The 21,490-nt window shown below is 41.0% G+C and overlaps 1 protein-coding gene and 1 non-coding gene across 3 annotated transcripts in view; both read right to left on the minus strand.

Moving 5' to 3' along the window:
- The window catches only part of LRP2BP (LRP2 binding protein), a 55,769-nt gene that overhangs the window by 31,629 nt on the left and 2,650 nt on the right, over positions 1 to 21,490 (minus strand). Inside the window, exons 1-3 of one of the 2 annotated variants that reach the window (XM_059049377.2) lie at positions 15,852 to 15,972; positions 15,005 to 15,117; positions 11,998 to 12,111 (exon numbers count right to left, since the gene is read on the minus strand). In XM_059049377.2, the coding sequence (XP_058905360.1) occupies positions 11,998 to 12,111; positions 15,005 to 15,117; positions 15,852 to 15,957 (333 nt within the window). In that variant the 5' untranslated portion in view covers positions 15,958 to 15,972. Of the gene's footprint in view, positions 1 to 11,997; positions 12,112 to 15,004; positions 15,118 to 15,851; positions 15,973 to 21,490 lie in introns of those variants that run through there. The other variant, XM_067022502.1, reaches the window with a different exon arrangement.
- Positions 8,768 to 8,870, minus strand: LOC131747630 (U6 spliceosomal RNA). Its single transcript, XR_009332961.1, has one exon. It is a non-coding gene; the product is annotated as a U6 spliceosomal RNA (small nuclear RNA).

The raw sequence follows: 21,490 nt of genomic DNA on the forward strand, positions 1-21,490 counted from the left end.
ACAAAACACAGAAGACGTTCTAACCACCAACAAAAGGCTTTCCTCCCTCCAAAAACCCAGACACAAACTGTTTACTAGACTATGTTCCTCTTGTCCAATGCACAGCAAGCCAAAATGCTGAGCCCACGAGGTTTGCAGCAAAGAGGGTTTACAAGGCAGCCAAGTAGGAGATGGGAGAACAAATCTCAAATCCTCCTCCCCAAAGGCAAGGAGTTTGGGGTATTTATAGGATAAAGAAGCAAGCAGCGGGCAGTTGGAGGCGTGGGGAGTGTGGAGAAAGGCGACTGGAAAAAGGTGCAGGAATCTTTGCTCTGCACCGGTATAACTAAGCTGTAGGGCTCTGCACGTTCAAAAAGTCACTAAGCAACAGACACGCATGCCCAGTTGAAGGGTCGGTGGTTCTATCCAGTCTTAACCAGCTCAGCTCAAACTAGACACAGCTGACTCCAAGTTCCTAGAAAACAACTCAGGCAAACATCTTGTTTAGGCTACATGCTGCTTGGAGCACATGAGAGTCTTAAAAAACCACCTGGATTAGTGAAGGCAGGTAAAGTGGATTTGACCCACGGTTTCAGCCCCTCCCTTGCTTTTTTTCTTTTTTTTTTTTTTCTTTTTGTGGTACGCGGGCCTCTCACTGTTGTGGCCTCTCCCGCTGCGGAGCACAGGCTCCAGACGTGCAGGCTCAGCGGCCATGGCTCACGGGCCCAGCCGCTCCACGGCATGTGGGATCTTCCCAGATTGGGGCACGAACCCGTGTCCCCTGCATCGGCAGGCGGATTCTCAACCACTGCGCCACCAGGGAAGCCCCCCTCCCCTGCTTTTTGATCATTCCTCAACTCTTGAGGAAAAAGGGTGAGGACAGCTCTGGCTAATTCCTGCCGATAAGGGGCATAGGCCTAACAGTGGCTTGAGGAATCAAACTATTTAGCACTCATTTGAGAATATTCTCTTGTTCCTGGTTTCAAGTTAACATTTTGATCCCAAACAAATACCACTTATGCACCAGCTGTCAAGGCATTCATAGGCCCAAGATTGGTAATAAAAACTGTAGACAAATAGGTACGGGGTGGAGCAAATATGTACACTGTGAGGGCATACAGAACGCCAGACATGCGAACACTTCGACTCTTATTTTTAGGGATTTTACCTAGGACACTTGCGAGCCAGGGATCAGGGTCTTACTTTTTTATGAATTGGAGTGTGTTGTTCATTATCACCTTTGACTGAAACACTTAGATAGTATCGAAGGAACATAGGCTGGGAGAATGAAGTGTGGTTTCTACAATATCCTCACCAAATAGAACCCTGACAAGGGTAGATGCCAGGGATTTTTTGTTGTTGTTTGTTGTTTTTTATTCTGAGGACACGAGGAGACCAAATTTTGGCTTATTCAAGAAGAAAAACGCGACGGGACATTTTGTTGATTAGCCTAATTTGATATGTTCACACCTGAAGTCACACTGAAGTTAGGGATGGTCAAAAATTAACGACAGGCACAACCAAGGGGTCAGCATCATCAAATACAGAAGGTTTTAGATGACATATCCAAACGCTAGAGAAATTACCTACTTTTGCCAAAGACTGAAAAATCCTAATCACTGAATTGTCCTTCCAAGCGTGCGAGGTTAGAAACAGAAGGCAGAACAAAAGAAAACAATCAATCTGGTTACTAGCAAATTATTTAAATTGCTTTCTAAATTTTACTTTTCAAAGCCACCACTGCAGCAATTGCACTCACCTTAATTTCTCTCTCGTGGCTTTTTTCTGGGGCTTCGCTTGCTCACTCAGGAAAGTCAGCGTCAGGGTGAGAACCACCGCGGTATTCCTTCCGCAGCGCGCCTTCCCTTTCTCAGGGCATTCCTCGTAAGTTCCCAACCGGCGAAGATGGAGCTGGTCTTCAGGATGTTTTATCCTCCATGATTTCAGTCTAGATGTTCATTGTCTCCTTTAAGAGCTTCCTAAATGGGTTTTGCTATGAGTCCAAAGTTAGGGACCCAGATACGGCAGAACCCAGCCATTCCCAGAAATTCCTGCAATTATCTCTTGGTGGGAGCTGCAGCCCTAGCTAGAGCTTCCCTTCCATTAGACGGCAAGTCTCTCTGTCCTTGTGAAAGTTCAAAACCCAAATATTTAACAGAGTGATTGAGAACTCTGTGCTTTTTCTTGGATACCTGATAGACCTGTTCAACCAAAAAGGTTGAAATCAAAACTATATTCTGAAAAAAAAAAAAAATTCTGCTCTCAGGTGTCCTTTGTTTGACTGGTAATCAGTATCAACCACACCCTGGAGCAGGGCTCCCTCATTTAGTTGAGGGTCCCTCAAATCTTTTGCCAGGATTTCTCCAAACATCGCGGGTAAAGTTTTAAATCCCCGAGGAAGTACTGTCCAGCAGTACTGTTGTTTAATTCTTAGTACCTAGATCTTCCCATTTGAAAGCAAACAACTCTTGGGATTTAAAACAAGGATATGCAAGAAAAGGCATCTTTCAACTCTAATACAGTAAACCAACAATGTCTGCACAGATTAGTGAGCAGAGTATATGGGTCAGGGACTACTTGATTAGTCTCTCTTACAATCTACTTGTTCTTAAATCGCGTACAAGCTGACCTCAGGTGGTGCCCTAAGCTGTACAGGCCTAGCTCTTTGCTATTCCCAGCCTCCCGTCTGCCCAGGTCTTCGGACTCCTCTTTGCAAATCTCTTCTGGAACAGTTGCAGGCTGTTCTTTTTGGGATTGGAGTAATAGAGCCTGCAATGCACAAGGCTGCTCTGGTGGTACTTTAATGTCTGTTCACTCAGGGGCAAAGGTAACCTTGACATTTAGTTAGTAAATCTGGTCTCAGAAGGGGAGTGGGGCATTCAGGCATGTATACAAAGCTATGCTTCAGATGTGTTTTCCCCATCTGACAGTGTAGCAGCTGGAAAAAGGCATTTTCAAGGTTTCTTTGGACACCCCAGTTACTAACATAGTTTTAGAAGGAAGCTTAGAAAGCCAGGTATTTAAAACTGAGTAAACGGCCCCGTATCAATCAAAATCCACAAGTTAATTTCCCAAGGTCACAGTCACCAGGGCTCCGCTTGGGAGATGATGGACTTCACAAGATTCAAAGGAACCCCTAGGGCCTGTCATTCTTGGTCACTGTCATTCTCAGCTCGGGCATCTGATGTGCCAGCTGTTTACCTTCAAGAGTCTTACTTAGGATGGGACCCTCTTTTCCAGTGTCCCTCCTGTTTGCAATATGCACACTGGCGGGGGCCCGCTATCGGGTGCCCGTTTGAGTGGAAGCTTTTGCCGAGTCCCTTGTGGGAGTCCTTGATTCCATCCAGCTCTTCCCGATGTTAAGGTAGCCGCCCACAGAGCAGCCTCTTTCATTCTCCATTGTTCCCTTTTCTCCTGAACCCGGTTTCTGCTATTAGAAACTTTAAAGGCAGTTTCAGCAAGTCAAGACACAGGCATTCCTAAAGGCCCTTCCATCTTTTGCAGTTTCTTCTGTATACTGGGTGCGCTCTGACCAAAAAATGGTCACTCTGACTTTTATAAGTTCTCTTTGTATGTTGCCTATAGGCTTTAAAGACCCTTTCTGGAAATTCTGAAGGATCCTCATTTGGTTTCTGTTTTACCTTCTGTACTTTATTAAGGCTTGTTTGGGCATCCCTCTTCGCAATCCTGCAAGAATGCAATCTCAATAAAGTTCGGGCCTGTCTCCAGCATTCACATCCCCATCAGGATCTGCTTTTGGTGTAGCCCCGCACGCAGCAGCCCTCACCGGGTTGCCAGGGGTTTCTGCATGAAGCAGATCTGCCTCCTCTCCAGCTTTATCCAGCACCATCCTATGCTCTTCTGAAGTGAGGAGGGTATTTAATAAATTTTGAACATCTACCCAGGTTAGGTTGTGGGTTGCAAAAACAAAACAAACAAAAACTCAATAAAGGTTTTCCATTCTCGAGTCATCTTTATAAGTTGGCATATTGTTCTTCCAATTAAATAAATCCAAAGTGGACAGGGAAACGGACCCAGATCCATCCCATCACCTGCCCAGTCTCAGCATTCACAGCCCCAGTGGGGACTTGCCTTAAGGGATGTTGCCCTACCCGCATTTGGGTAGCTCCCTGGCCAAGCTGCACACCCTGGCAGGTACCGAGAGGGGAGGCCATTCCCGTTTCCCAGCCCTCAGAGACTGGGGTCGGGGGAGGGCACAGGGGCCTGAGAGCCTGAGGTTCAGATGCTGGCCGTGAAGGGGCGCAGCGCCACCCTGTAAGGGCGGAGGAGGGCGTCAGAGCGGCCACTGAAGCCACAGCAAGTCACCCTCCTTTGCATTAGAATCAAGCAAAACAGGTTTCGTTGCCTTTCCTTCCTGTTGGACCATTACATCTACTCTACACAGGTTTATTCTGATACAGGAACATAAGAGACTGTACGTAAGGCGTTTCATCCCATTTTTAGTCCTGTTTACAAAATAAGTCTACTTGCAAAGTTTTATTGTAATTTAAGGATCCATTTTCAGGCCATTGTGCTCCAGAGTCTGGAGGATATTATGGTCACTTAGTGTTACAAAAAATAACCATCTTTTATTTTTCCATGATTCATAACTGAAAGTCTCCCAATTTTGAAGAACGTAGCCTAGAGGGCCGCAAGAGAGAACGGAATTAACACTACCCATTTTCAAGGGGCTTTGTTCCCAGGTGGGCGCAGCAACAAAGTCCAAGGGTCCTTGCTGCAGTCGCCAAGAATCTCAAACCCCAGTAGCCAGTTCCTAACAATTAAGACAATCAGACATACACATGGACAAACGAGACCAAAACAAAACCAAAAACCAGAGCCCTGGGCCTTTAACTGAGGTACAGAGTACCTCAGCAGCTGTAACCTTTTATATTGTCTGCCAAAAACCCATCAGGTGGGCCTCTGACCCATGATCCTTCAGGGTTCCAAAGACAATCTAGGCACAGGTGCATTTCTTTAACGAGGTTTACCCTAAAAACACCTTCCGAATCCAAAAGCCCCAAACGCCAACGGTGTTACTGAAAGTCAGGTCAGCTGCTTGCCACTCAAAAGCCAATATTCGAGAGGCAAGGCTAGTGGAAAGTTTGCTTTATTTCTGAGGCCGGCAACCGGGAGAATGGCGGACTTATGTTCAGAGACTGACTCCTCGCTGACAAATCAGTGGGCAAGCACTTTTAAAGGGGAGTTTCAGGGGTGTTTAGGCGGAGGGAGGGCGCTACATGCAGAAACAGCCCAGTCAGCTCCGACAGTCACCTTGAAATTGGTCACGTGGTGGTCTGGTCAGCGTCACCTTCATTGTTTTAAGTACCGTTAGTCCTCAGTTCCAGGGTCGGTTTGTTCACATTTCTTTGAGGCCAGTTCTCAGAACTGTGGCAGCTTATGTCATGGCTACAGCCTGGTCCTCATGTAAATTTCTTTCACCTAGTGGGGGTTTCAGTATCTATAAAACAGCTCAAAGGATACGGCCCAGAATATTATCTATAGCCCTTGAGAAGGGACTAACGGTCCCTGACTTCATTCAGTGACTAAACTGTTATGACTTGGTCTTGTTTTCCTTTGCTCCTGCACTTTCTCGCTTCTCTGAATTTATTCTTTGACTAAAGTTTTCTACAGACAAAAGGCAGGCAGAGGACATGGAGGGGAAGCACCACAGGGTCCTGCTCCATCTCCTCTCTTTGCTACAAGGTGAAACTAAGCGCGGAAGGTCAGCAGCGCCTCCCTGAAAACCCAGGGTCAGCCTGGGAACGGACACACCAGGGAGCTGCTCGGGCTGGTCCACAGGTCCTCAGTGCCTGCAAGAGGCCCTCGAGCCACGGGGCAAAGGCTCACCTGGACTCCCCTCTTGGCTGGCTCACCTCACGTGTTACCAAACCAGATCTGCCTTACCAGACGCACAGCAAGCCAAACGCGGAGACAGCGAGGTTTGCAGCAGAACCAGAAGACAGGAGAACACATCTCAAACCAGCCTCCCAACAGGCAGGCAGCTCAGGGTATTTATGGGATAAGGAATAAAACAGCAGGGCGGTCCGAGGCATGGGGAGGGCGGGGGGTGGGGGTGGGGAAAGGTGACTGGGGAAAGATGTGGGAATTGGCGGGTAATCTTCTCTCTGCGCAGGTGTAACTAAGAGGCAGGCCTCTGCACGTTCAAAACGTCATGAAGCAACGGACGCCTGTGGATGCCCAGCTGGAGAGTCAATGGTCCTATCTAGTCTTAACCAGCTCAGCTCAAACTCGATGCCACTGGCTCCAAGTTCCCAGAAAACAACTCAGGCAAACATCTTATTGTTTATGCAAGTGCAGCTTGGAGGACACATGAGTCTTAAAACGACTTTGATTAGTGAAGGCAGGTGAAGTGGATTTAACCCACAGTTTCAAAACCTTCAAAAATCACTCCAGGGCTTCCCTGGTGGCGCAGTGGTTGAGAGTCCGCCTGCCTATGCAGGAGACACGGGTTCGTGCCCTGGTCCGCGAAGATCCCACATGCTGCGAAGCAACTAAGCCCGTGAGCCATGGCCGCCGAGCCTGCGCGTCCGGAGCCTGTGCTCCGCAACGGGGGAGGCCACAACAGTGAGAGGCCCGCATACAGAAAAAAAAAAAAAAAAAAAAAAAAAAAAAAATCACTCCAAAGAAGAAAATAATATTTGACAGTCAAGTACATTTGTATACACTGCATTCTAACTTTTACTCCTCACTAGTCTCTCAAAGTGCTATTGCTAAACAACACATTAATAGATGAGAAATTACTGAGTCCCAGATCATGTGGATTTACTTTTGTGTGTGAGGTAGGTGTCTACCATTTTTTTCCCCAACTGGTTAGGAAGAGAGACCTTACAGTATAATGGTAGTAGAGTGAAGTGTTCGTGTAAATCCTCCCACAGATAGCAGTGATTAAATCAGGACCAAACATAAAGAACAACTTTCTAACGGCACTGGGAGGGACTTCCCTGATGGCGCAGTGGTTAAGAATCTGCCTGCCAACGCACGGGACACAGGTTTGAGCCCTGGTCCGGGAAGATCCCACATGCTGCGGAGCAACTAAGCCCGTGTGCCACAACTACTGAGCCTGTGCTCTAGAGCCTGTGAGCCACAACTACTGAAGCCCGCAGGCTTAGAACCCATGCTCTGCAACAAGAGAAGCCACCACAATGAGAAGCCCGCGCACTGCACCAAAGAGTAGCCCCTGCGCTCCACAACTAGAAAGCCCGCGCGCAGTAACAAAGACCCAACGCAGCCAAAAATAAATAAATAAATAAATAAATAAAGTTATTAAAGGCACTGGGAAGTTTATCAAAGCAAACACAAACTGGAAGAGGAATGACTCTTGAAAACTGCAACTGAAAGGGATCCTTGAAGTTCAATGAACCCCAGACAGGATAAACAAAGACCCTCTCCTCGGCATGCATCATAGTCAAACTGCTGAAATCCATAGAAATCCTGCAAGCAGCCAGAGAAAAAGGACACATATATACAGGAAACATAAAACAGTCAGAGACTGACTTCTCGTGAGAAGCTAGAAGATTTTACAATGGCATTTTTAAAGTGAGGAAAGAAAAAACTCAACCAGCAAAACAATTCATCAAAAATGAAGGCAGACTGAAGACATTTTCAGGTAATTAAAATTGGAGATAACTCATCACCTGCACACCTACAAGAAATGCTCTTTAAAGGAAGTTCTTCAGGTTGAACAGAAAAGGAATATGGTGCCAGATGGCAATGCAGATTGATAGGGAAGAATGAAAAGCCCCAGAAATGGTAAATATGTACAAATATAAAAGGATACCCAGGCACATATCTACATACCTATGTATGTATTTTTTCCTTTCAATTTCTTTCAAAAGATATATGACTAAAGCAAACATAATACGGTTTTGTATCAATATTTTGGGGTTTATAATGTAAATTTCAAGACATTTCAAACCTACCACACAAAGCATATTTGGTTCAACCAGACTCTGGACCAAATTAGTGTCAAGAACTCGGTAAATTAATAAAATGATAAGCATTAAAAGTATTTGCGGGCTTCCCTGGTGGCGCAGTGGTTGGGAGTCCGCCTGCCGATGCAGGGGACGCGGGTTCGTGCCCCGGTTCGGGAGGATCCCACGTGCCGCGGAGCGGCTGGGTTCGTGAGCCATGGTCGCTGAGCCTGTGCTCCGCAACGGGAGAGGCCACAACGGTGAGAGGCCCGTGTACCACAAAAAAAAAAAAAAAAAAAAAAAAGTATTTGCTCTTTGCCCCTTTACCTTGGGTTAACTGAACAGACCTACGGAGGCCATCTTCTTTTTTGCTCCTCTAGCCTCCGTATGTAATTACATCCAAGCCATTCTATTTTGGAGTTGCCATATGCCAACCCATCGAATCTACCAATTTTCCTGGTCTTTCTACACCTTCGTATTCTTCCCACATCAGCTTATTCTGTATCTGTGACTGTACTCATTCCTTTGTCCCTCTTTCCCTCCGTGACACTCACTCATGTGGCAGATATCTTATTTCTCCAGCTACTCTGCTGTACTTAAACCACTGAACATGGCTGGAGAAAAACATAACCATGCTAACAGGTCCTTCCTACAATCTGTGACTTCAAATTTCAGAGCGCGCTCTCCCCTCACAAGCAGTACTATCAGTTTGTCTCATCGACGCTCTCTCTACCACTTATCTGGAAGAGGAGATACTACTTCAGACCTTTTCCTTTCTCTTCAGACTTCTGCTGCCCCCTTGCTCCCTCTCCTCCGTCTCAGCTCAGGGCTTCAACTTCTTAAATATTTTTATTAAAAATATGGAACAGTTCATGAATTTGTGTGTCATCTTTGCACAGGGGCTATGCTTATTTTCTCTGAATTGTTAGAATTTTAGGATACATGCTGCCACAGCAAACACATGGCTTCACTTTTATTTCACTGAGAAAACAGAAAGAATGGAAAGAAACACCAAATCTATCAGTTTACCTGATTCATCATCAATTTTTTCCTCTCTACCAGATCTTGTGTGTCAACTTACAAATAATATTGTAATATCTTTGATCTGGGAGAAAACTCTCCCTTGATCCCATGATCCTTCCCAGTTATTGCACATATATTTGTTCTACTTTATAACAAAGCTCAGTGCTTATCTCCACTTCCTTACATCCATATGTCTCCTCCACCCACTCCAATCTTGGTCCCTTATGACCCTGGTCCCACTGAAATGCTTTTGTCAAGATCTCCAGTGAAATTCATCTTAGTATGTCTGATAGTAAGTGCTCAGTTTTCACTCTACTCACCTCTCAGCAGAATTTGAGACAGATGATCACTCCCTCCTTCTTGAAACAATTTCATCGCTTGACTTTCAGATCACCACACAGTCCTCATTTTCCTGTGTCCTCCCTGTCTTCTCCTTCTCCTTTGCTGGCTAGCTATTCTCTCCGTTATGACCATGAAGTATTGGAGGGCTTCCAGCCCCTGGCCTTGACCCTTGGCTCTTGTCTATGATGCTTACTCGCTCAGCGATCTTATCCAGTCTGGTGCTGCAACTCCCACTGCTCCACAGACAGCCCCCCACTGATTTCTCTAGTCCTGACGGCACCGTCGAGCTCCAGACTCTCTACCTGACATCTCTACTTAGGTGTCTTAACAGGTACTTCAAATGAAACATTCAAACATAAATGTTACGCTTTTCCTCCTGTACCCCAAACGTGCTTCTCCCTCAGTCACCCCATTGTTATTAAATGGCAGCATCATCCACTCAAGACAAAAAGTAGGACTCATCCTTGATTCCTCCCCTCATCTCTGCCCCTCTCCCAATCCATCAGAAAGTCCTGTATCCTCTTGAGAGCATATCCGAGATCTGTGCACTGTTCTCTATTCCCACCACTACAGTTTCAGTTAAAGCCACTATTTTATCTGAACTATTGCAGTGGCTTCCTCACTGGACTTCCTGCTTCTACTCCTGCCTCCATTCAGTCCATTCTCCACACAACAGACAAAATGATCTTTAAAAATGTTAATCAGGTTAATCGCACTCCCTTTTGGTGGCTTCACACTGCACCGAGAATACACTCCATTTGGCCGTAGTTTGCCAGGTTCCACGTGGCTTGGTCCCTGTTTCACTGTTCTGACTGTATTCCAGCTGTACCGTCCTCCCTCAGGCCTGGACACTAGCTACTTCCTCTGCCTGGCATGTGCTTCTCCGAGACCTATACACTGCTCCTTCTTGCTGCTCAGTTCTTCATTCAAGGATCAGATAAAATGGTGGAATGACACAGGGAAGAAAACTGGAATCCCAGAGCCAAAGTCTTCAGGATAACGTTAGAAAATCACCAATAACTAGGAAATTGATAGAACTAGGAAAGCAATGAGTTGGTATGAACTTCAAAGTAGGTACACTTTGTGTCTGAGGTGGAGGAGAAATAATAGCTAGAAAGTGAATTGGGAAATGAAAATAATACCAGCTCTACCTTTGAGCACTATGGTACTTTGGGAGGTTGTAAGGAGAGCCCTCCTCTAAAGAGGGCTGCTTGTGGGACAACCACGTTTCTGATAAGGCAAGGAAGTGAAGGAAGTAGTCTGAGAAAAAGGCTGAGAATACAGAGGATCTTAGAATGGCATACAGAAAAGTAGAAAGAATATTACATAAAAATTTGCATAACTACCACATAGACTGTCAGTAATAACATTTTGCTATATTTGCTTCATCTATCTTTTTTGGTGACTTGTCTCAAGTTATATGCCGATATGAAAATATCAGGACACTTCACCCCTAAATATTTCAGTATGCACTACAAAAGAAGACATTTTTCTGCATAAGTACCATATAAGTGTCACTTCTAATAAAGTCAATATTATGAAAAAAAGGCAGGAGAGAGAATTAATCTAGATTAAAGAAACTTGCAGATATTACAGCTCAGTGCATTGGGTGGTCTCTGACTGAATGCTGGCTTGCAAGACTACTTTGGGACAATTTGAGAATTTTGAATATAAACTGGGTATTAAATGGTATTAGGGAATATGTGTTAGTTTGGGTAGATGTATTCAGTATAAATTCTATTTTTGGAAAGTAAAATTTTTAAAGATGTGTTTTCACAAGTTTAAGTTGTTTCACTGCAATTTGTTCCGCAGTCTTCTCATGTATGATTGACAAAATGTGTTTTCTTAACTTTTTGAGACTAGAGTTCAATCGTCATCTAATTTCTATTGTATTTCTTCTGGTTAGGCCCTGTCAGAAATTAAGCATTTTATTGCTTTCTGCTTTATTTTTGTGCAGCAAATATTTTTCACTGGTGTTATTATTATATCTTTGGTAAACTCAAATTGTTGATTCTTTTTACTTATGTAAATTCTTTCTGGTTAGATTGTTTAAAAGTTTTAAAAAGATATAGTTATGAATATTATCCTGCTGTTATTACCATTTTCCAATGACCTATTTCTAAATTCCATGTTAAATAATCCTATAACTTGAGTGATGGTGCAGTCATGATACCATTTAAATAGAAATAGGGGACCACTGAGTTAGAAAGCACGAATAAGTATAAAACAAATTTTTCAAAAAAATTCTCATTCTAGAGAGAGACTTAAGAAGTTTCATGGCAAGTGTGACTGTCTAATATTAGAACACATTCTGGTTTCAGCTTATCTTTTTTTTTTGCATAGGGCAACACATGGAAGAATATACTCTAAAATAATAACAAAGTTCATATTTGACAGTAAAATTTGGAGTGATCTTATTTTTGCTTATTTTCTAACTTTTCTCCATGTTCTTGTAGCTTTGAAGTAACTTTTAAAAACAAAGGAAAACATTTTAAAGCAAAAATGTTATTGACGGCTAATAGTAGCAAGGAGAGAGGCAAAAAGAAATTTGTTTTTCACGTAAATGTAAAAATGACCACTGCTATCCTTTAAATGCTGAAAGGATAGATGATTATTTAAATATAAGTATAGAAATATATTATTAAAATATAATTTTAAATGTATCAAATAATCCATAAACAATGAAATCTTAAACACTGTGAACAAAACAGTAACTTACAGCGTCTGCGGTCATCCCCAGGCCATCATAATACATCACTCCTAGCTGGTAAGTTGCCTGATGATCCTTTTCCTTGATTTCTTCAAACTGTTCTAATGCTTCTTCATACCATCCCTGTAAGCTCCAAGGAAATACTGAATTATTTTCAATATTACCTTAAAGTAATCCCGAATACTTAGGTCCCACCTAAATCTATCCAGCAGCACCAAATAAAACAAGACAGCAACAAATTTATGGAATTTGCAAGTAAGCTACTGACAACAATCAACACACTATAAAATCAATCAAATAAACCTAACTATGGCAACTGAGGGGACCGGCCAGGAGGAACCTGGGTCAGGCTCCCTTTGGCTTTTTCACTCTTACTCTTGGCTATGGCCAGACCGCTCTCTAAATGACAGCCTAGCCCTCTGCTCGTTCCAGCCTGCCATGTCACCCGCTACTCCTGGAGTCTGAGAAGCTTCAGAGCCGGGGCCAAAGACTCTGAGAAAAGATAAACAGCAGGATATCCGCTACTACTAAATATCCACTATGATATGGCTCTTCCAGTTTTGCCATTTTCTAGCTAGGGAGAAGACACAGAACAACAAACATGTGATTCTCCAAAATTATCTTTCTCCCATACTTCCTATAAAAACCTACGTGTTATATGTCATTCATTTAAGGCTCCTCAGTGTTATAGGATATAATAACAAATACGCTGAAGTGTAAGGAACAAAAATGGGGCTTATGTCTTAATCCACCATGGAAAATGCCTTACACTAAAGAATAAATCATTTGTAACAGTGGAAAGAGAGTCTCTGAGTTGGAAGGTCATTACTAGGAAGAGCAGGCCAGAGAAAAGCGACTTTTGGAAAACACAGAAACAACTGAATTTCTTTTTTCATAAACTGTTATTAATCAACAAACTGATAAAATTAATAAAAACTGTACCAAAGAGGGCTTCCCTGGTGGCGCAGTGGTTGGGAGTCCGCCTGCCGATGCAGGGGACACGGGTTCGTGCCCCGGTCCGGGAGGATCCCAAGTGCCGCGGAGCGGCCGGACCCATGAGCCATGGCCGCTGCGCCTGCGCGTCCGGAGCCTGTGCTCCGCAACGGGAGAGGCCGCAACAGTGAGGGGCCCGCGTACAGCCAAAAAAAAAAACAAACAAACAAAAAAAAACTGTACCAAAATGCTAACAAATATGTATCTTAAAGAACACGTAACAATGAGTAAATGACTGAGTTGTAAAGATTCATTCTTTCTGGCTAGTGTTTGGCCAACATATAAGAGGGCTGGAAAACTTAGAATACTCTATACAGAGGGAGAGAAAGGAAGTCCTTTTAGTTTTTCATGATTTTAAATATCATATACATGCTGGAAAATCTCAGATATATACTTTCAACTCAGACTTCTCCTTTGAGATCTAGGGTCTTACATGTAGTTTCTACTTTGAAACATGTATGCTTGGATGACTAAGGGGGATCTCAAACATAAAATGTCCAAAAACTGAACTCCTGATGGTCCCCTCAAAACTCACTCCTCCCCACTTCTCTATTTTTCAGTCCATGATGCCATTACTTGTACCTCCAAAATAAATCCAGGACCCAGCTCCACTGCTGGGTCAAGATCACCATCCTCTCTTGACCCAACTAGTATAATTTTCCCCTGAACTGGTCTTGGTTCTATGCTTCCCTTCCAATCCATTCATCACAGTCCCAAAACACTTCAATGGTTTCTCACTACATTTTAAACAAGGCTTATCTAGAGTCATTCTCTTCCTTGCTGACTATGACATTGGTATCTTAATTCCTAGAGCTCACCAAACTCTTCCTCATCTCAGAAACGTTGCATTTGTTCTCCCTTCTACCTGGAATGCACTTCCCTGTGGCTGTTTGCATTAACTGTTTCCTTTTCTTCAAGTTTTAGTTTCAACAACAGGTATTTCCTCCCTATCCCTAAGTTATTCTCTATCAGAGTACCCAGTTAATTGCTTTCATAGTACTTTAACTTATTTTTAATTATATATAAATTTATTTTCTTCCTCTAGACTGTAAGCTCTATGAAATGGGGACCATTTTAACTCCCTCATCACTGTATATCTAGTACCTAGCATAATAGTAGCAAATACTTATAAAGCACTTAGTAGGTGCCAGGCCCTGTTAGTATTTTTACAATTAATATACCCTCGTAATAGCTCTACGAAATGCATATTATCACCCCCTTTTACAGATGAGGAAACTGAGGCACCAAGAGGTTAAGCACTTGTGTCCAAGGATACAGTTAACAAGCAATAGAACCGTATTTGAACCTATGCCCAAAGCTGAAAGATCATTCTCTGAACCATTATGCTATGTGATCCTCGGAGATACAGGTGCGTTATGAGTCCTCAACAAATATTTGTTGCCAGAATGAACGAAGGAGCCATCAAAAGATAAGTAAGTGGGATATAGGTGAACAGCTGCCCAACATTCAATGGATAGTGAGGGGTTGGGGACAGCTGGTCCCTTTTCGCATCTTCCCCTGGGGTTCAATGAACAACTGAAGCTATGCTGCTGAAGTTGGAGTGATAGTTTACATAGGTCCTCCTAGACCTACTTTGCAAACCTCAGCATAATGTGGATAAAGAGGGAAATTCCCTCCTTACTCCATATAGGAACATATAAAGCTGCCTTTAAGTACTAGATAAGAATCAGGATTTTTTATTATTAATAAAATGAAAATATTTTATAAATGATGTTGAATATATCGGGCAAAATATAAAAATTAGATTTGTAATTTATCATGTGAAAATGGATTTCATACCAAAATGACTCCTATAAATGACATTAATTAGAATGACTTTTATGGAGAAAGGTTGAATATCTCCGTAAGCTGGGACCAATGTATCATACTTAAATCCACAACCATAATCTATGGAATTTGACAGAATTTCCCTGGTTTAACAATGTAAAGAACTCTATAGAAAATTTTGCTATGAAGATCTAACAGCAGCTTTATATGAAAACAAATCAACAAAAAATGATACCTCTTCAAAATACAGTTGACCTCGTAGGAAATATGCCAGAGTATCCCCTCTTCTTATTCTTTCCTTCAAGAGGTGCAGTGCCTTATCCACCAAACTAGCATGGCTGTAATGATCTGATTTTTTAAAAAGTAAAGAATTCCATCTTTATCCATACAATATGAATTTTCTCTCTTAAAGTAATAAATTAAATAGAATTCATCTGATACTGTTTATACTAGTTTCCTTCCTAGTTCTCATTCCTGAAACTGACCTCCTTAGTTCAAGGAAAAAGCACTACCTTAAAAAAAGAAAGCACTATCACAATACCTGACACTGTGCCTTATATAATTAAGAAACATATTGGCTGGTTGTCAAACTAACCCTCTTTCCTACTAGGCAGGAGCTCTAGCAATGCAGTCAGTCTATGTGGAATTCTTTAGACAAAGCTGGCCTGTGGGTGAGTGAAATTCTTAATTGGAGCCTTAATTAGAACTACTCTAACTAGATGAGCTAACCATCCCCAATTTAATTTTTTTAAGTCTATAGAAAAAAATGGTAGCTTTAAGTGCTAATTTCAAGTAAAGTATGGTACTGTTCTCTTTAACAGAACTGACATCTGGCTTCTCTTTTCCAGAAGGGTGTCCTAAAGTCCTGAGAGTAAAATCAGGATCAGGATCTCATTATGAAACTTCTTCACTGATAATTTGCTACCAGGTAGGTTCAAGCAATTTCACAGATTCTTACAGAAAAGCTAGAAAGGACTGTAAACTTAACCAATTTCTTGCCAGCAGTAAGACTCATATTTCTTGTCTCTTTTGCTCTGGTGTTCCTAATTAACTTTTAGTGAAAATATTATCAGGATTTGTACCAGTGTTTTCCTTTCTCCATTGGAAGAGTTTTTGGTTCTTAGCAGCACAGTGGGATAGAGAAGTAGAAAAGGGGTTCTTGGGCAACTTTTCACTGGTCAACTTCATCCTGTCTCCACAGTGGGTATTCTGTAAATTTAAAAATTACATTAAAAAATAATATGGTAGAATCTTCCCCCAGAAAATGCAAAAAGAGACTCCACTCCAACTTGACAGTCATAATAAAAAGCATCTTCCCCTCATCACCTAGGGATAGGGCACCAAACTACCAGCTCTGGGATGTGAACATTCCTTCTTAGGAAACCAGGACCCTCTATAGCTCTGAGGAGCACAGCACTCTTCCATGTCTGTCTCCACAGCATGGGGTTAATGATCAGAGCTGTTTGCAAATCCTTTCTGGCTATGGGATCACACACTCCAGTGAGTCATGTCACCCACCACAGCTGCTGCCACTAGTAGGAATTGGTGACACTGCCCATAGATACAGTTCCTGTGCACTAGTACCTTCCTGTTGCCTTATAACTGAAGCTCATCAAACTAATCCATTTAAAATGAAAGCATTTGTCTATTTTACCTGGGAATACACTTTATTTTAGCTGTGTTGTTCAGTTTTATCTTCCTGTCTGTATTGGATTGCCATGTTATAAGGTGGATCACAGTTGAATGGAAAATCAGAGCGTTCATATAAAATGTAGAGGCCACCTCATCTGGGATGAAGGAGTCCAGATTGGCCTAGGCTCAGGGTAGTGAGACAGCAAACTCAGTTGTTGCTATGCTTTTTTGTTTACTCCTTGGAATTCCACTGTTACAGCAGGCTTTCACCAATCAGGAACAAGCTTCCAGTAAAGGTTCCTGATTGGTGGTGAACTCAATAGACCTTTAGTATTATTGGAAAGCAGCATTTATACAATTTTATACTATTTTTGACAATAAATTGCTTCATTAATGAGAATGAAGTGCAGAAAAGGGAGATAATTCAGTATACCAGAGAGAAAAAAATCACCGAAGCATCTGTGATTTTGGAAGAGTCATATAGTCTTAAGAGTCAATTTCCTCATCTGTAGTTTAGACTATAAGTAGTTTGAAGTAGAGAATTTCAAAATGTCTGTCCCTAGTTATGTAAAATTCTTTGATTGTAGGACTCCAAAAATCTATGGTTGTGCTAGTAAATATAAAAGCTTCCAATGAACTTTAGGGTGAAGCCATATTAGGTGAAGTATTTAGAAGAAAGACAATCCAAATAGGATGATGTCCATAGCACCGTCAGTTTACTCAGAAACTGGATATAGAAGTTTTTATTTCACTGAAGACTTAAGCCCATGTGCTATTGTATCCAAAAAGGCTAAGAAAAAAGTTGACACATTCAGGAAGGTTATCAGAAAAGAAACAAATCAGAAAGCAAAATCCATTTAAACTCATGTTGCCTTCTGTGGTTAGAATACGCCACAGGGTTTCTGTTGCTGAAGCTTAAAAGAATATTTGGGGAGGACCTAGAAATTATAAGCAAAGATTTATTGAGCTCTTACTATAGGCCAGGATTTGTTCTTTGTTCTAAGTGCTTTACAGGTACTAACTCCTACAAAACTTTATGAAATACTGGCTGTTATGAGGCCCACTTAATGTGGGAGGAAACTGAGGCACCAGTGAAGAAGTTAAGCAACTTGCCTCAGATCACAGGGCTGGGCGGTGGGACAGCCGGGATGCCAGAGCGCCTGTGTACTTCATCATTATTCCATACTGTTCTCCAAAAAGCAGAGCTAACATGATTGTTTAAAATGGCAGGACTCCCATAAGAGGGTAAGCTAAAATTCAGTACTTTTTAATTTCAGAAAATGAGAACTAAGAGGAGATTTTAAACAGCAAGAGTATATGTTTATTTCTGCCAAATCTTGGGATAAGATATAAAATTATAATTTGAAACTTGACAAGTGTTTGCATAGCATGCAGTGAATTTAGAAAATGCTGTAATAGAAATTACAGACCTTAATCGATGATGTAAAATCTGAAAGAAATACATGATTTTAAAAGGAAGGGCAGGTGTAGTAGACACTGACGGTGACCCTCCCAGACCTCTTTACCAGTTAGTGCCCTATCTCCAGTGCTGTGAATGTTAATTGCTTACGGTTGTGCAACCAACACCAATATTTAATTCTGGAACATTTTCATCACTCCAAAAGAAACCCTGTAGAAATTAGCAGTCACTCCCCAATCTTTTCCTCCTTTCAGCCCCTAGCAATCACTAATCTACCTTCTGTCTCTACAGATTTGTCTATTCTGCATATTCCATATAAATGGAATCATACAGTATGTGGCCTTTTGTGTCTGGCTTCTTTTACATAATGTTTACAAGGTTCGTGCATGTTGTAGCATGTATCAGTACTTCGTTCCTATTTTTGGCTGAATAATATTTCATTATACAGATATAACACATTAAAAAAAAATCTGTTCATCATCTGATGAACATTTGGAGTTGTTTCTAGCTTTTGGCTATCCTGAATAACGCTGGTAGTTTTCACGTACTTGTTTTTGTGTAGACATAGGTTTTCAGTTCTTTTGGGTATAAACCTAGGAGGGGGATTGCTGGGTCACACGGTAATTCTATGTTTAAGATTTTGAGAAATTGCCCAACTGTTCCAAAGTGGCTTTTTGCTTTTCCACCAGCAATGTGTGAGGGTTCCACATCCTCACCGACACTGGTTATTGTTCATCTTTCTGATAATAGCCATCCTAGTGGGTGTGACGTGTTATCTTGTGGTTCTGATTTGCATTTCCATAATGAAAAATGATGTTGAGACTCTTTTCATGTGCTTAGTGGCCACCTGTTTATCTTCTTTGGAGCGATGTTAATCCTTTGCCAATTTTGTAGTTGGGTTGTCCTTTTATTGCTGAGTTATAAACATTCTTTATATATTCTAGATACTGGACTCTTATCAGGTATATAATTTGCAAATATTTTCTCCCATTCTATGGGGTTTTTTCACTTTCTTGTTTCTTTTGATCCTTCGATTTTTTTTTAATTTGATGAAGTCCATTTAAAAAAATATTCCCAAATCTTTTCTTTTTTTTCTTTTTAAAAAATCACTTTGAGGTGTGACTGACATATAAAAAGCTGTATATATTTAATGTATACAACTTGATAGGGTTGGACGTAAATATATACCCATGAAAACATCATCACAATCAATGCTAAGTATATTCATCATCTCCAAAAGTTTCTTCCCACCTAATTTATTTGAACACTAAGCATAAGATCTACCCTCTTAGCAAAATTTTAAGTAAAACACACAGTACTGCTAACTGTAGGCACCGGGCTGCACAGTAGATCTCTAGGACATGCAGAGCTGAAACTTTATATCCTCTGCCTGCCATCTCCTCATTCCGCCCCCCCCAAACCCCTAGTAACCACCATTCTACTCTGCTTCTCTGAGTCTATTTTAGATCCCTCGTATAAGTAGGATCATGTTATATTTGTTCTTCTGTGTCTGGCTTATTTCAGTTTGCATAATGTCCCCCAGGTTCTAAGGCTGAATAATATTCCATTTACGTAGCTACCACATTATCTTCTCATTCAGTGACAGGCATTTAGGTTGCTTCCATGTCTTGGCTATTGTGGATAATGCCACAGTGAATGTGGAAGGAAAAATCTCTCTTTGAGATTCTAATTTCAAATCCTTTGGCTATATGCCCAGAAGTGGGACTGCTGAATCATATGGTAGTTCTATTTTGAATACTTTGAGGAAAAGCGATAGATACTGCTTTCCATAGTGGATGCACCAATTTACAGACCTAATTCTCAAAGTATTTTGGTTACTTAGTTCTTAAAAAACATTAAGCATGTAAGGAATTTATCAATGGCACCTGCATAAAATAATTGGATAATAAAAATGATTTATTAGATAATTTGGGAAAATGTGTCAAAAGTTTGAAACTCAGTTGTTTTACTTAAAAATTACACATTATTTAAAGTAGCTGGAAAATGTAGAATATTAGATATATGCTTTGAGTAGAACTTATCTTGACATCATATATTACTGTTATTTAGTTGTTTCAATTATTACTTGATTAGTAAAACCAACATTTTATCTATATATTTTCTCCTCTTAGGGACAAAGATTAATTTGAGTAGGATGTTAACAAATTCTGACAAATCTGAGTTACTGTAAGAAAATGAGTTTCAACTTTCTACATTAGATAAATTATATATCAAATATATCAATTAGCTATGGCCTACACAAAAAATATAATGCATGCTTCTTCTGAAGGTATTCTATATATTCAGCTACTCTCTGTTTCCTAAATGAAAGAAATAGGTTGCACAATCAATGCAGTAAGAGCCCTCTTATCTGGTATTATTGGGACTTGTAGTTTATCAATTAAACAAGAATCAAGGTGGAAATGAATGTGAGTATACAAACATATGATACACATTTTAACTTAAAATATGTAAATATATAGTTATTTTCCCACCTTTTCACTTAGGGTCAGAAGCTATTTCTTTAAATAGAAGGTGAATGTGAGAGTTCAGAACTGTCTTTCTTGCATAAACCATATGCATACAAATTCCAGATTATGTTTCTTTAAAATGGAATATGAATTGAAAAATGCCTGTGGAACAATTTGAGGGTAGAACTATTTCTCCCCATCCTTTACAGTTGATTTATCCTCACCTGCTTTGAAAGCATTTTTCTTAGCTACTTGAGGAATCTGAAAGCATTCAATTTAGTCTTCTTAAAAGTTATAGCACTCACTTCTTATCCATATCTCACCAGTTATATAATATTTAATTATATTCCATATTATAATAATCCTCATAGTGTGGAAAAAAATTCAAACTGATGTGATCCCAAGTAACTGAGTATTCTACAGAACAGCCTGATAAGATCTCCCAGTGATCAATGCAACCGGCAGTGTGTTTTACAGCGGAACTAAAGTGTATTGGCTAATCAGAATAAAAAAACTAAATAGTGATCAGAATAAGAAGTAATAAAGTTGTGAGATTTTTCGTTCCTTGTTTTATTAAAACTAGCTTCATACTGGTTTAGGTATCTTCTGTCATTACTAAATCTAGAAAATTAACTAAGTGTAACTTTTGCAGTTTGAGGTGCGACAGCAAAACTAGCATAAATTTCTTTTTCCTTCTTCACAATTTCACAAATAGAAGATTTGTTCTTACTGTAGATCTCAACAACCTCAGTGTTTGATTTCTTATCTTTCCTTATTACATCAAGAATTTTCACCTTGTTACTTAAAGTAAGGACTTCATAACTTCTTTGGCATATCTGAACTGCCAGCATCACTACTCTTGCGCTTTGGGGCCATTATTAAGTAAATGCGGGTTACTTGAACACTGTAACCCAGTAAACCTGATAACCCAGATGGCTACTAGGTGACTAACCTGGACCAAGGAAGGATTCCCCTCCCAGGAGGGATGGAGTGAGATTTTATCATGCTACTCAGGCCGGCATGAAATTTAAAATTTATGAATTGTGTATTTCTATAATTTTCCATTTAATATTTTCAGACCACGGTTGGTCTGAAACCACAGAAATGGAAACTGCGGATAGCGGGGACTACTGTAATTTTCTCTTTCTGTTCCAGGCTCCCATCCAGGTTATCACACCACATTTAGTCATCATGTCTC

The sequence above is a fragment of the Kogia breviceps genome, chromosome 20 (genome assembly GCF_026419965.1).
Source record: "Kogia breviceps isolate mKogBre1 chromosome 20, mKogBre1 haplotype 1, whole genome shotgun sequence".
In the NCBI taxonomy this organism is placed as follows: domain Eukaryota; kingdom Metazoa; phylum Chordata; class Mammalia; order Artiodactyla; family Physeteridae; genus Kogia; species Kogia breviceps.